Source organism: Musa acuminata, chromosome BXJ2-6 (genome assembly GCF_036884655.1).
Source record: "Musa acuminata AAA Group cultivar baxijiao chromosome BXJ2-6, Cavendish_Baxijiao_AAA, whole genome shotgun sequence".
NCBI lineage: Eukaryota > Viridiplantae > Streptophyta > Magnoliopsida > Zingiberales > Musaceae > Musa > Musa acuminata.
The window spans coordinates 8,734,157-8,747,869 of record NC_088343.1 but is presented as its reverse complement, the minus strand read 5'-3'; the positions used below and the strand labels follow the sequence as shown (position 1 = coordinate 8,747,869).

Genomic DNA, 13,713 nt, shown 5'->3' with positions numbered 1-13,713 from the left:
TAGATATCCACGTATCTTTAATCTAGAATATTCCTTCGAGCATATGGACGCTCTTCCATTAGCCTTCGTATAGTAAAACTCTGATTATGAATCATTAGTAACTAAATCGAAAATATAATCCCCGAATATCTAGATATTTGTCAAACTGACAGAAAAAATATGCTATCTCAAAATCAAAGAAATGTATAAAATATATTAATTTTGGAATCATATATATATATATATATATATATAGAAGTGTCTGGTCCGCGGCTGATGTCGTTGGACCAAATCTAAGCAAGACCTTGTCCTAAGCGGAGAGATCAGGACTCTCCCGTCTTTTCTGTTACTTGACAGCGTCCGAAACGGGCAACACTTTCATGTTCTAATTAATTTTCCGTTTGAAGGTCAATATGCCAATCGAATCCAGAGGCTTCCTTTAAATCCCACAGCATAAGATCGATCAATAACTAATGCCAGTCACGATTACCGTCGTCTTATCTCTCGTGGCTGTTTCTGCGCCCCCCCGGTTTTCTCAGCCACCTTTGCGACGGACTTTGTCGCCTCCTGTCTCCCTCTGTAGACAGGTGGAGACCTCGACGCACTCGGGGGGTTCGGGAGAGGAGACCTCGAAAAGGAAGGATTTGGGTTGGGTGGAGGGACAGAAGGGAGTTTGGAGTTAGGAACGTGTGGAGAAGCGAAAGAGGAGAGCTCCGGGAGGGTGTCTGCGGCTGGCGGTAATGCTGGAAGCTCACGTGGAGGATTTAATACGTCGGGGCGGGGAAGACCAAACCCCACCGAGTTTCTTGATGCTTGGGCTCTGCTCCTATTAAAAATCCCACCTTTTGAGAGGAGAGAAGCAGACACAGCTTTTTCTTCTTGTTCTTCTCGCTTTCGTGAAAGGGCCAGGATACAGAGGGAGCAAAATGGCAGAAGAGTGGTGCTTATTGAATAAGGTAGGTGTTCTGCGCGAATCGTTTTCGGTGGCTGATAGGAGTAAGAAAGTTTGGATCTTGATCTTGTTTCGATGTGGGTTTTTCTTGTTTTCCTTGGGAAGAAGAGATCTATTGCCCCCACCCCTTTATTTCAAATAAATTTCGGATTTTGTTCGCTTCGGACTTTTCAGTGCGACAGGGTACGACTTTGGAGTTATTGTTTCCGTCGAAAAGAAGATATGGATATGCCTCTTGGGTTTCTGTTCCTTATTCCACCTAGTTGATGCCATTTTCTTGAACGATCCTTGCTTTTCTTGCTCTGCTCTGTCATCTGATTTGTGGGTTTTAGGCATTTCCATCATCCGAGATCTTGGCCGAGCCCCGATCATCTTATATCTCGTCAAATATTTTATGCCATTTTTGCTGCAATCAAGTATAAACTTACTTCATAGGCTCTTTGTGTCACATGAGATTACAGGTTCGTTCCACTCTCGTGTTACTGATTTTTCCTCTTCTAATGTATGACACCGGAAGTTGCATGCGATTGCTGTTGATGGTATATGCTACTTCATGCATGGATTTTTGTTTCTTTTTGTTCTTCTTCCAAAGCGGATGAATGGTAAATCCAACCGGCATTCGGTAAATATTCTTTCGTCTCTTGCAGGACACACTCGTTATAAAGCCACTGAAGAAATCACACCTTGCGTTGAGAATGTTTGTCTTAGCTGCTGTTATGATTTGTGGCGTTTATATTTGCTCGGTATGCCTAAAGCAAATAGGGAGTCAAAGCATGCCTAGATTCGTGAAGTTTGAACTAACAGAAGAGCCTTGTAGCAGTGTTGGTGTTCCGCCATCGGAAATTTCATATTTGCACTACCCAAAACCCACAACGTATAGCAGGTAACTCGGATTGTTATAGTCGTCAATTCTGATCTGGATCTTACCATAATTTTGATCAGTGGTGCCTCGAAACATACAGGGAGGAGTGTGCATGTACACCGGTTCGAAAGTTTACTATTTTGTCGATGCAGAGGTCTGGTAGTGGGTGGTTCGAGACTCTCTTAAATAGCCATGTTAATATTAGCTCTAATGGGGAGATCTTCTCGATCAAAGAAAGGAGGAATAACATGTCATCTATCATAAGGACACTAGACAAAGTATACAATCTGGATTGGTACAGTAGTGCTTCTAAAAATGAATGCACCGCTGCTGTCGGATTCAAGTGGATGCTTAATCAGGTAAAGCTGTATAAGACAAATCCATTAAGCCATTCCAAGTCATGTGTTTCTAACTATGATATAAGCTGAAGTCTTGCGTGTGTTCGCCCTTGGGTATGTGCGTGTTTGATTCAGCTCGCTGCTTATTCTTTAAATTTTACATCATAATACCTGTTTTATAGTCCTGAAGATGATTTATTGAATTTCTTAATTTTGAGAATTCCTCGTGGAAAGGGGAAAAAAAAATCTTTTAGCCAGGGATCATTCTTCCCTCAAATTTGGGACCGTAGAAGCGTCCAAGATCTTGAGGATGCTCTTTAAGTTTAGTGATATATTGGCAAATAAGCAATAGTTATGGGAGCTTGAATTCTTTTCAAAGAAATTTGACCAAAACTGCAACAAAATCAAGTATGCATTACAAGTTAGCCAGGGGATCAGCATCATTCATCGGTCATAGAGAGGCAATAACTCTGGTACTCATGGTTGTACGCACTGGTGGTCATCTCGTATCATAATCGGACTTAATTATCATCATTACACACTGAATGCACCATGACATTACTAGAAATATACTGTTATTTTTGGGGGAACTCGATTTGTTATAAGTCAGTCACTAGGCTTCATCTTCTGACATGAGCAAAAAACTGATCAGCCAAATGCCCAGTTTGTTCTTGATAAGAGTTTCTGCCTGTACATCAATGTGATGTTCGACTTTAATTTAGATGAATGCCTTTAAATTTATTGAAGAATGTTCAGTTTCATGTTTAGGTTATTAGGTGTATTGTATTCTTAAATAAAGGTTCTAAAATTATTTGTAATGAACAACCGGGTCTAAGAGATAATACACATGTAACTTATCCTGTATAGGCACACTGACCCAGTGGACTCATAACTTTCTTCGCATTTTATGCTTTCTATTTCTTTCTCTCTAGGTATGTCCGGCTGATCTCTCTCTCTCTCTCTCTCTCTCATCATGTTCATCAGGTTTGATGCAAGCAGTGTTTTCCTTGTTTTATGATATTCAAAAGAGTCAAAGAATTCTTTGTCGTCTTAAAGCTCTCTTTTGCTTTCCTCTATCATTAAAATTTCTACTCTCTCTCTCTCTCTCTCCCTCTCTCTCTCTCTCTCTCTCTCTCTTATTTCTTTGTATATTTTGCCATTCTGCCCCCTATTCCCCTTCTTTTTTTAATCTGTGATAATTATGTAAATAGTCAGTTTTGTTTCACTTAAACTCCATCTTGATGCCTTTAGGTGCTCTTTCCACATCGAAAAGGTAGAAATTTATTTTCCCTTGTTCTATAGCTTCCTTGAGTTCACCAAAGCCTAGTTGATTAAACCTAATCCGAGAGTTACATTGTGCCAATTACTCCATGGATCAGAGACCCAATCCAATGTTCTACCAAGCATCAGTATTAGGGCCTTGTTACACTGATAAACAATGATTTCATGTTGTGCTTTGCTATATCTGTTCACATCCGGCACATGTTGTGATTTGCCAGATTTTCCATAGCTAAGACCTTTTGTTTCGTTTGCAGCTATTCGTCCTTGTGAAGGAGTCCTTTTATACTTACAGATCAGTTTAGCTCTAGAAATATGAAGATGCACTGATATCACCATTCCTGTGTCCATTTCAGGGTCTTATGGCCAATCATGATGAAATAGTCAAATACTTCAATGAAAGAGGTGTATATGCAATACTCCTGTTCAGAAGAAATCTACTTCGTCGTTTGGTTTCACAACTTGCGAATGATCATGATCGCAGAACAAAGCAACTGAATGGCAAACATCGAGCACATGTGCACTCGGAATATGAGGTCAACTCTTTGACATCAAACAAACATTAATATTTTGCTGCTACAAGCTCCTGATGTTTTTAAGTTGGTAACTGCTTTCAGGCTAATGTGCTTGCAAAATACAAACCCACACTCAATGCTACGGAATTGATGTCCAGCCTTAAGACGGCTAATGAGTGTGTTACAAATGCTCTGGATTACTTCAACAGCACCCGGCACATTGTTTTGTACTATGAGGATCTCATTTTAAACCACACTGTGAGTTCTCTAGTGACTTTAGTTGGATCCATTGCTCATTGTTTTCGATGCTAGTGTTGCTTAAAATTGTTTTTGTTCTAATTTCTCTACCAGAAGCTGGTTGATGTTCTTAAATTCCTCGGAGTGCCCCAGAGACGCATGGTTAGCCGTCATGTTAAGATACACAAAAAACCACTATCCAAGCAGGTCGAGAACTGGGAGGATGTTTACAATGCCATTAAGGGAACCGAGTACCAGGGTTTTTTGAATGCAGACTATAAACTATAGATTATGAAGAATGATCCCAGTTGGTACAGGTTGATTGCATCCGTGTTTCTTCCAAGCTTACAACAAGCTTTTCCAGTGAATCACCATCTCAGGGCACAAGCAAGCTGCGGTGGCGGGGGAGCTTTCGTCTTCTTGGTGCTTGCGGAGTTTTTGTAGAGTGTTTTTTCAAGATTTCCTATCTCAACTAAGGATGCAAGATGATGATGATGATGATGATGATGATGCTAGGGAATTGGCTGTAGGAGTGTCGGTTTATCTATGTATATGAAGGCCTTTTCTTTGTCTGCTCAGTCTGTTTATCCTCCTCAAAGCATGCTTGGGAAGGTGAGGTTATTGGAGTGTCATCAACCTGCTGCTGAGAGTTTTCCTTATAAATCTGCATTAACCGATGAACTTGGAACTGTTCATATTGTGATGGTCTGTGCGACCTAAAGAACTCTTATAGGAAATGACCGACACAGTTTTCTGTTACAAGTACTTACGATTTTGCACATTTTTATTGAGTGATTTATGTGATTTTAGTTCATAATATTGTGCTTGTCGTTGCCACAATCAATCTATTATCCTGTTACCATCATTCTATTAAGAACATGAATATATATTTCATATAAATTCAATTTTAGAGCATTATATACGACCACCTGTATACAGGAAATAGATCATATTTCATCTAATGACCCAAAGCTCAAGTTAATTAGTGAATTGTCCGGGGGAAGAATATGAACATATAGATCATGTCTCATCAAATAAACTAGTGAGTGAGGATCACCTGCTCAGGATTTAACTTCTAGTACTCGTGCATGCTTGTAAGGAAGAAAAGATCAGACTTTTCCAGATCGGCAAAAGAGTCACAGAATTCAAGAACTGATAAGATCATCTCCATCCCATTCTTTCTTCATGGAATTGAACTGAAGCCTTCATATATTAGCAAGCACAAGCTGGTCCATGGAGCACTGTGACTATATAACACACACACACACAACCCAAGTCCACAAGCTGTAATTCTCAAAACAACTCCAGAGACATTATTATAATTTTGCAAGATGAGACGCAGTCTTGTGCCTCATCCAATGCTGAGATTTTGTAGTCACTGAGTCAACAACCACCTTAAGACAATCATATATCTGCTTAGGAAAACTATATCAAAAGATTTGGAATTCCACCCTGGGAATCAAGAAATGCATTTTGCTCTGATGCAGTCTATGCCGATGACATGATGGCCAACATTTTCTTCCCCAACCAATGGCCAAAAAATATTAACATCATGCTTTTCCCAGATGGGGTACTTCATTGAAGTAGTCCTTCATGTGCCAAAGTCGTGCCAAAGGAGGGTCACTGAAACGACATTCACCGTAACTTGTTCTATTATTACAAACTAAAGTGGTTGATGGAGTAAATAACAATCCTTATTATTACAAACTAAAGTGGTTGGAGTAAATCACAACCTTTTGAACAAAGCCTTTCCCTATAAGAACATAAAGTTGTTTGAGCAATAACCCTGGATCACAACGTTAACCTCCACAGCATGAACCACAAGCAGGAAGGGAACCTGAAAATTCAGCTTACGACATGGTTATGCTATCTAAAACACAAAGGGTCATAATATCGATAGGGTTTGACAACTGTAACTTACTATGGTCATTAGACCGGAGATCGCTCAAGGTATATGGCCCACGGAGGCCACCGGGCCCACCACCATATGGACCTCCTCCAGAACCACCTCCGGGTCCTCCACCATGACCACCATCCCATTTCTTGCTAGAGCCCAATCCTTTCTGGTACTGATCCGATTTCTCCATCTGAAAAGAAATAGTTACTTATTGCAGGCATTTCAACTCTTTCTACAAATATTATCAACTTTAATCATCTACTCGATGATTTGAATCTACCATAAATTATTATGAAGAGCATACCGATAACATTGTTATAAAGAATACTCCAAAGAAGTTTACAATGGCCCAGAAGAAATCTGATATTAAACTAAACCGCCATATCGTACGCTTTGACTTCACAACACCTGCAGCCAATATTAGAATTTACAAGTTCAACCCTACATATTTAATGCAATATCCCTAGCAGCATAAATTAGTTGAAGAAATACCATGATCTTCTAACTTGATGTACTGCAAAGTTCATATAGTTAACATTATCAATTATGAAGAGTAAGATAGGCAGCATTACAATAGCATGGTTATAGCTCAGATTGCCTCTTGGATGAAATCGCATGCCAAGGCCATAGAACTTTGGATGGATGTGTCCATGAGATGCATGCTTAGATCCAAAAGCCTATCCAAGATGTCTTGATGCTTACTCCTAGAATACTCAAGGATCATGTTCAGATCAACTAAGTTCTGGCAAGATAAACGAGCATTACTGCTAGAAGGAAATCTTTGGTTGGGCATTATTTAAGAGATAAACCCTTTTTGAAGAAGGAAATTCTTCTCCACCTCCACAGTTCACAATCGGATCCAATCAATCCTATCAATTCATGGACAGGTACCCTCACAACTCACTCCGCTCCTCCCCCTCTTCCTCCCTCCCCTCCACAGTCGCCTCCTCTCTTCTATCTGGAAGTGTTTCCAGCATCATAGAGGCATTTCAGCGAGATGTCACTCGGAAAATTTCGTATTTGCATATCAAGAACATAGCCCAGTGGACGCCTCATGGTCAGTAATGTAAAATTGGTATAAACAAAATTTACACAGGGTCCTCAAAATTCACGCTTGATTACGAGAAACAAACAGCACCGGAATGAAATCCAACACCGATGAACGACAATAGGATGGGATTTAAAGACTGAAACGACGACAAAGGAAAGCCAGAAGAAATGCATGTTGACCCTATCCAGCACAACTTAGTTCAAAGAATCAAAGTTCCAAGCAAGAAGATATCTTGGAACCCTAAATCGATCAGCCCAGATAGAACAAAGACATCGAAACAAAACGAGAATCGCATCGGGAAACCTAAACCTAGATTCGATCTCCGAATCGAACTGAAACAAAAAGAATCGGGAGGAAAAAGATACCGTTATCGATGTACGCCATTCTTCGTCGACTCACCGAGGTCTTCGATCGGTCGCTTCCACGTGCAGATGACCCTTCGCTTACACTAATAAAAAGGATCTCGCGAAGCCTCTAATTCGAGAGGAAAGCTTCGATCATGTGGAAGAAAAAGTCCCCGATGCTGACCGCGTCCCGCTTTGTTATACGTCCTTTTATTTAATATTAGTTTATTATATATATATATATATATATATACATGTATATATGTATGTATATGTATATACATGTATATATATAAATATATATGTATATATATTCTAAAAAAATAAATATAGCACCTATACTTATAAAATATAAATTTTTTAACTAAAATAATAATGATAATGGAGATTTTATATATTAATATAGGATAAATTGGTGAGAACAACTTTTATCTTTCTTAAATTCTCACGGAGCACCTATTAGTCATATCAAAATATAGTTTTATCCATATCTCATTCTTCGTTGTCGATGGTCAGTGAGGAGAGAAGCTTATGGTCGACGATAAGATTATGCTTATTAGCCTCTTTCTTTCTTCGCTCGTGATAAATGGTGCAAGCGAATTTTTATAGACTTAATAGTGAGATTGACTTATAGACAACCAAAATGATGATTAGGGTTTAACGAGAACGAGGGCTGCTCCTCCGTTGATTGCCTAAACGTGTGATCACACATATCTCTTAAGTCATAAGTGGTTATTTAGGATGGAAGGAAACTATGGTCAATAAAGTTAAAATAATTATTTTAAAAAATCATATATATAAATTTCTTTAAGGTATTATTTGAAAAATTCTTAGAGATTTTTTCATGAATTCACTTATATATATATATATATATATAACTCTCTCTCTCTCTGTCTGTCTCTCTGGTGTGGATTAGAATCAGGTTTTAAGAGGCTTCTTTCTGGACCAGGGCTTCAATGGGTTTGCAAGATAGGCTGAAGCCCAACTCGGTTGTGGGTTGGGCTGACAAAGGCGCAAGCTTTATAATGATTCTTGCGTCGGATTCCGCTCTTCCGCCCTGCAACCAGGGCTCCCAACGACGGCAGAGTAAGATGGTGGCGGCGTCGGGAACCAATTCATGGGCTAAAGAAATGGTCATCCGAAGGAGGATAGCCAACATGTAATTCTACCTCTCTCTCTCTCTCTCTCTCTCTCTCTCTCTCTCTCTCTCTTTAGGTCATCGCAACACCATGCTTGATTCTTGGTATACATATATGTTTTGATCAGTTTAAAGAACTAAGCAAACAACCTTTTGTCGTGTGAAATATGTTTCTTGTGTAGCTCTTTCTCCTTAATTTTTCATTTTAATGGAACTAAACCAGGTTTCTGAGCGAAGATTGATGATGGAGTCTGCATCTGTTGTCTTGCTTCTTGAACCAAGTATGATAATTGAGACTGCTCGAATCTGAAGCACAATCACCATGAATGTGCTATTGATGGTAGTCTTCGATTTTCTTATTCATCTAAGGGGGTAATATTGATGAAACCATCAAAGCCGGATAATTGATTGTAACTGGATGAATGGCGATGGATTTAGGGATATCTTAACAAGATGCAAACATTTTTAGTAGATTTTATGAGAAGAGCTACAACCACGTTGATGTTGGCTTAAATCTATGATCGTATGTTTAGGTTGTTCTCACGATATTTTTTTTCTGATGCATCTTAAAAAGGGATTTTTTAACCTTTGACGTTCTGCTGGTTAATTTTCTTTGTATAAGATGTTAGTTATGCAGAAGGCAGCTAGAAAGTGGTAGCTGCATTGCTTGGTTGTAGCTTGATTATCTCCTAGAAACTCTGTTAATTATTTTCTATTTGATCATTCATTCTTTCCATTCTTGTGAGCTTTAAAGCAGTATCTATTTGACCGGTTGTCCTTTCATCAGATGTCCTAAAAAAGTGCTTGGTTTTGTTAATGTACCATTATGTTGTGTGCTTGCTTATTCTATATCTTTCCTTGATGAAAAATCGTGTATACAGTGATGCTAATCATGGAATTCTTAGTTATAATGATCAAGGGCTTAACTGATTTCATGAAATTAACCTGGATGTTTATTCGTTATGATCATTGCACATGTTATGTGCAAACTTTTAAATTTGGTTTATCAGATGTAAATTCAGAGACAAAAAATCAAATCATAACTATTCCAGTTGCTCAATCTCTACTGAGTTAGTTTATTTTTTTTTTCTACTTTATCAAGTTCGGAAGTATAGGATCTTACATATTAATTCAATTCTAGAGTCAGGTAGTTAGTAAAAGTTCAAACTAGAGTTGCAGCAGATCTTTGCTCTTGGTTGTGATAATCTTCTTCAAGAGTTTCCAGTATTGATTGCTCCAGATGTGGCCATTAGAAACAGCGGGGTAATGGAATTTTTCAATAGAGAAAGCTTACGAATGTTGGTCCTGTTTTGATTAATTTCAGAAAGATGTTCCTGAAATTGTCCTTATAAATTTTAATATGATTGCCTTATCTGTGTTGGACACTGACACTCTGTGGATACTTCCTGAGATGTGGATGCTTGTGAAATATTCGGATATACAATTGTCATCTGTGCTTATATATGTTAATTTAAGAAACATAAATATCTGTGCAGAATATTTTTGCAAGTATCTTAGACTTTTGTTATTTATGACTGTGATTATGTCCTTAATGTCTATCGAATTTTAAATAATTTTGCAAGTGATTGTTATGCTCCTTATAAGTTCGAATATAACCCTTTCTGTGATGATTCTCTTTTATTCCTACTACAGATTTAATAAGAGGGAAGACGATTTTCCATCTCTTAAAGACTACAATGACTATTTGGAAGAAGTTGAGGATATGAGTCAGTATGCTCAAGCTTATTTTTCCCTGTACATTAATGTCAGACATCTTAGTTAATTGCATTTTGTTTGCCTCCTGTGACTAGCTTCCAATTTAGTTGAAGGAATTGATGTTGCTGCTATTGAAGCTAAGATCGCTAAATACCAAGAAGAGAATGCTGAACAAATAATTAATGCTCGAGCACGAAAGGTACACTAGAAGAAGAGTATGCAATTGTTTGGTACTATCTTGTATTTGTCAGACTTTGAAGTTACTTCTCATTGATAGCATTTTCTACCACATTTAATTGTTCTGGTATTGTAATGCTTTGGTACAGGCTGAAGAATTAGCAGCAGCACTAAGGGCAAGCCAAAATCCAAGCTCGGTGGATCCAGCTGATGCAGTGAGTTATACAGTTTAAGTGAATCTTTTCATACCAAGAATTCATTTGAATAGGCAATGCTACATAATATTTAGACAATCAACCTACAGATTCTTTAGATATCAATTTTTGATTTATTTTAGGATCTCATTTCATTCTGTTCCTCTTCGTTTGTGTCTAGTACTTGTTAAGCTTCTTCCAGTGTGTTGAAATAACTTATTCAGAATTGTATTACTAAGAGCATTTCAATCAGTTCATTGCTTTTATTATTAGTGCTTGATGTTCGTCTCCCTTGACCTTGACCAGAAACTACTGGTCTGCATTGTTAGACGAGCAGAATTTTAATGTTTTATGTTGATCTAATGTCACATGAGAGAATTTAATTTCTCTATCCGCAAGGTCATGTAGGAGATCTAGTTGATGGAGGTAAAACAAGTTTTTCTGACGAAAAGTCCTCCAATTCAATAGGTGTAACTGCTTTTTAATAATGGACACTTTTTGGTTTTAAAAACATTTCTTTCGGCAGATATGCTACTACAACAACCATAGGTCAGTTTGGTACATATCAAATCAGATTTACTGGTCCGATCAAGTATTTGATATTGATATGAATATATTCGTTTTATTATTTGCCTTACAGTATATGTTGGTGTACTACCCAGTATATTGGTATTATGGTTGTCTGATTGGTTACCAGAATTAGTGTTGGATTCTGATTCTAAAATCCTTGACAACAACAACAACTAATATCCCAGCTATTTGGTCTCAGTTATATGATTCTCTTTTCACCATTGAGCTTCCACAGGTTTGCTGCACGCATACAATTTGTTGTATGCGATCAATTTAACACAGGGGCTCAGATAAGGATTCAACATAATGTCAGATCTAGGAATCAGGATAGAATAAAAAAGATGCTGGATCTAGTACCTTGTACTGTTTCTATAGTCTTTAATTTGTTCAAATTTTATTTGCAAAGGGGATTGAGAGCAAACTTAAGACCAGATTCCAGCTTGACAGCTATCTGAAAAAAAGTTCATGAGGCTTCTTCACTATATGATATGCATATATATACACACTAAAAAACGGTTGGTCTTTGTAAACATCTTCCTGTTGGGAGTCTTTGCTTTAAGCTTAATTTGCTCTGAGCTTGTTCAAGTCTTCACAAGGATAAACAATATCATCTTAAAACTGCTATGATCTAAATCACCTTTGCCTTATTTTTTCTGGAAATGAGGTTGTAGTGGTAATGGGACAAACATAGGACCAGTCCACTCTGTATGGACAGGTTACCAGGTTGGTTTTGCTCAACTATAGCAGCCACTGATGATTGACCAAATATCTTATAGTAGATATTTATTTTCTTCTGTTCGTGCAATGACTTCTATAAATAGATTGAAGTTGTGTTGTGATCCATTGGTGAATGATTGAATTCTTGGGTTTTTTTTTTTTTCTAAATCATGTCATCTATGTCCTGATCAAGCACTCATTTTCATATCTCTTGACACCTAGTATCTTTTTCCTTCTAACATTTTGGAGTCTGCTGCATCACTGACTCCTATCTTAAACTCTGCTGAGCATAGTTACTAGTATTTTCCTTTATTGGTTGCTGTAGGAATGCACTAGATATGAGTTGATATACCCGATATCATATTGCTGACAAATGCATGTATATTGATGTGTTTGTTTTTTATTTGTTATGCAAGTTTTATAATTGATCTTTAGCCTCGTGTGTATTTTTGTTAGGAGATGCTAACATGACATGGCTTTATATGAACCTTAAAAACTCAGGGTCCTGGACCAAGTTCACAAGGGGTTGGTGTCGGCAGTCAAGGGCAATATGCTCCTGCTGCTGTCCCTGGTGGATTAATGCAACCGCGACCTACGGGTATGGCTCCACAGCCTGTTCCTGTTGGAGCTCCAGCAGATCCTCTGCAAGGGTATGCGGCTGAGGATGAAGATACCATGAAGCTACGAGCTGAGAGGGGGGCCCGAGCTGGAGGATGGACAATTGAGCTGAGCAAGAGGAGGGCAATCGAAGAAGCCTTCAGCGGCATATGGGTATGAAACAGGAACAGAAGGAAAGCTTGGTTTGGCCATGACAAGTTGCAGATGACCATATCATCCTGATTTACATGTTGAATGCCAAATGCGCTCTCCTTTTCTTCTTGTCGGTCATTTCGCTCTGGTCCACTTCAATTTGATCCTGAGAAGTTACTATGGTGATGTTTGCTGAAAGGAATTTTTCATAGTGTGTGCTAGCTTCAGCAGAGATGTAACATATTTGTATTTCTGTAACAAATTGTTGAATGTTAGCCATCTTTTTGGTACATTGTTTTAGGCTTCTCAATGCTCTCTTCCACTGATGGGTTTTCAGAAGCTATTGTCACAGCTTGTTTTCTCAGGGTAGTAAATCAAACATGTTAATTCTTATTCCCAAATTCATCAGAAATTTTGGAACGCTTGTGAAGAACAATGTTCTTTGGTGATTGTCTCTGTATTTGGGTCATCATATGGACGGATTTATATGAAACTTGGATGTTTCTAAAAAGAAAGCCACCTTCGTGTACTGTACTTGTTTATGCAACACTCTTCCTTTGGAACATCTCCATTACAAATCTTGGTGTGTTACATGTACATCACTGTTCCAGAAGTTGGATGTTATTGATATATGATGTATCTCATAGCCTTTTCTTGTAGCCATCTATCAAACATCATCATTTATCAAAGACATTAATAAGAAGAGAGGGAAACCTGCTTACAGTCAGGTATGGTGGTGCAATACAACAAAAATGCCTAGCTGGATCTCTTCTTGTTCTCTCTTCCAAAATAGCACTCAATCGCAGTGGCCTTACCAAGAGAATCAGCATGCAAAGGCCATGAAGTGATGTTGAATACATCATATTAGAAGCTTGCAATGAATTGAGAATCCATCAGAATGATAACCATACAAGGTGTAAATACACATCACAAATTCCTACTCCAAACTCGAAACTTGATCTTATTAGCATCTCCATCTTGCCTACCAACTGAGATAA

The 13,713-nt window shown here is 38.2% G+C and overlaps 3 protein-coding genes across 3 annotated transcripts; 2 read left to right on the top strand and 1 right to left on the bottom strand.

Moving 5' to 3' along the window:
* Positions 1-436: 436 nt before the first annotated feature.
* Positions 437-4,923, top strand: LOC135614624 (uncharacterized). The gene is made up of 6 exons (XM_065112165.1): positions 437-935; positions 1,579-1,814; positions 1,894-2,152; positions 3,766-3,945; positions 4,027-4,182; positions 4,276-4,923. Exons 1-6 carry the CDS (start codon positions 906-908, stop codon positions 4,447-4,449), a joined length of 1,035 nt encoding a protein of 344 aa, XP_064968237.1. The 5' UTR covers positions 437-905; the 3' UTR covers positions 4,450-4,923.
* Positions 4,924-5,768: 845 nt separating this feature from the next.
* On the bottom strand, positions 5,769-7,631 carry LOC135614625 (uncharacterized). The gene is made up of 4 exons (XM_065112166.1): positions 7,475-7,631; positions 6,363-6,466; positions 6,083-6,248; positions 5,769-5,998 (listed from the first exon to the last, which is right to left on the bottom strand). Exons 1-4 carry the CDS (start codon positions 7,491-7,493, stop codon positions 5,961-5,963), a joined length of 327 nt encoding a protein of 108 aa, XP_064968238.1. The 5' UTR covers positions 7,494-7,631; the 3' UTR covers positions 5,769-5,960.
* Positions 7,632-8,507: 876 nt separating this feature from the next.
* LOC135614623 (uncharacterized) lies at positions 8,508-13,007 on the top strand. Its single transcript, XM_065112164.1, has 5 exons — positions 8,508-8,612; positions 10,245-10,318; positions 10,403-10,506; positions 10,634-10,699; positions 12,467-13,007. Exons 1-5 carry the CDS (start codon positions 8,545-8,547, stop codon positions 12,740-12,742), a joined length of 588 nt encoding a protein of 195 aa, XP_064968236.1. The 5' UTR covers positions 8,508-8,544; the 3' UTR covers positions 12,743-13,007.
* The last annotated feature ends 706 nt before the right edge of the window (positions 13,008-13,713 follow it).

Coding starts and splice junctions, on each gene's coding strand:
- LOC135614625 (XM_065112166.1), bottom strand. Junction 6,249..6,362: donor TCTTTATAACAATGTTATCG/GTATGCTCTTCA, acceptor ATTTCTTTTCAG/ATGGAGAAATCGGATCAGTA. Junction 5,999..6,082: donor TCTCCGGTCTAATGACCATA/GTAAGTTACAGT, acceptor CTGAATTTTCAG/GTTCCCTTCCTGCTTGTGGT.
- LOC135614623 (XM_065112164.1), top strand. CDS start 8,545: ATGGTGGCGGCGTCGGGAACCAATTCATGGGCTAAAGAAATGGTCATC. Junction 10,319..10,402: donor GGAAGAAGTTGAGGATATGA/GTCAGTATGCTC, acceptor TCCTGTGACTAG/CTTCCAATTTAGTTGAAGGA. Junction 10,700..12,466: donor CGGTGGATCCAGCTGATGCA/GTGAGTTATACA, acceptor TTAAAAACTCAG/GGTCCTGGACCAAGTTCACA.
- LOC135614624 (XM_065112165.1), top strand. CDS start 906: ATGGCAGAAGAGTGGTGCTTATTGAATAAG. Junction 1,815..1,893: donor AAACCCACAACGTATAGCAG/GTAACTCGGATT, acceptor CGAAACATACAG/GGAGGAGTGTGCATGTACAC. Junction 3,946..4,026: donor ATGTGCACTCGGAATATGAG/GTCAACTCTTTG, acceptor AACTGCTTTCAG/GCTAATGTGCTTGCAAAATA.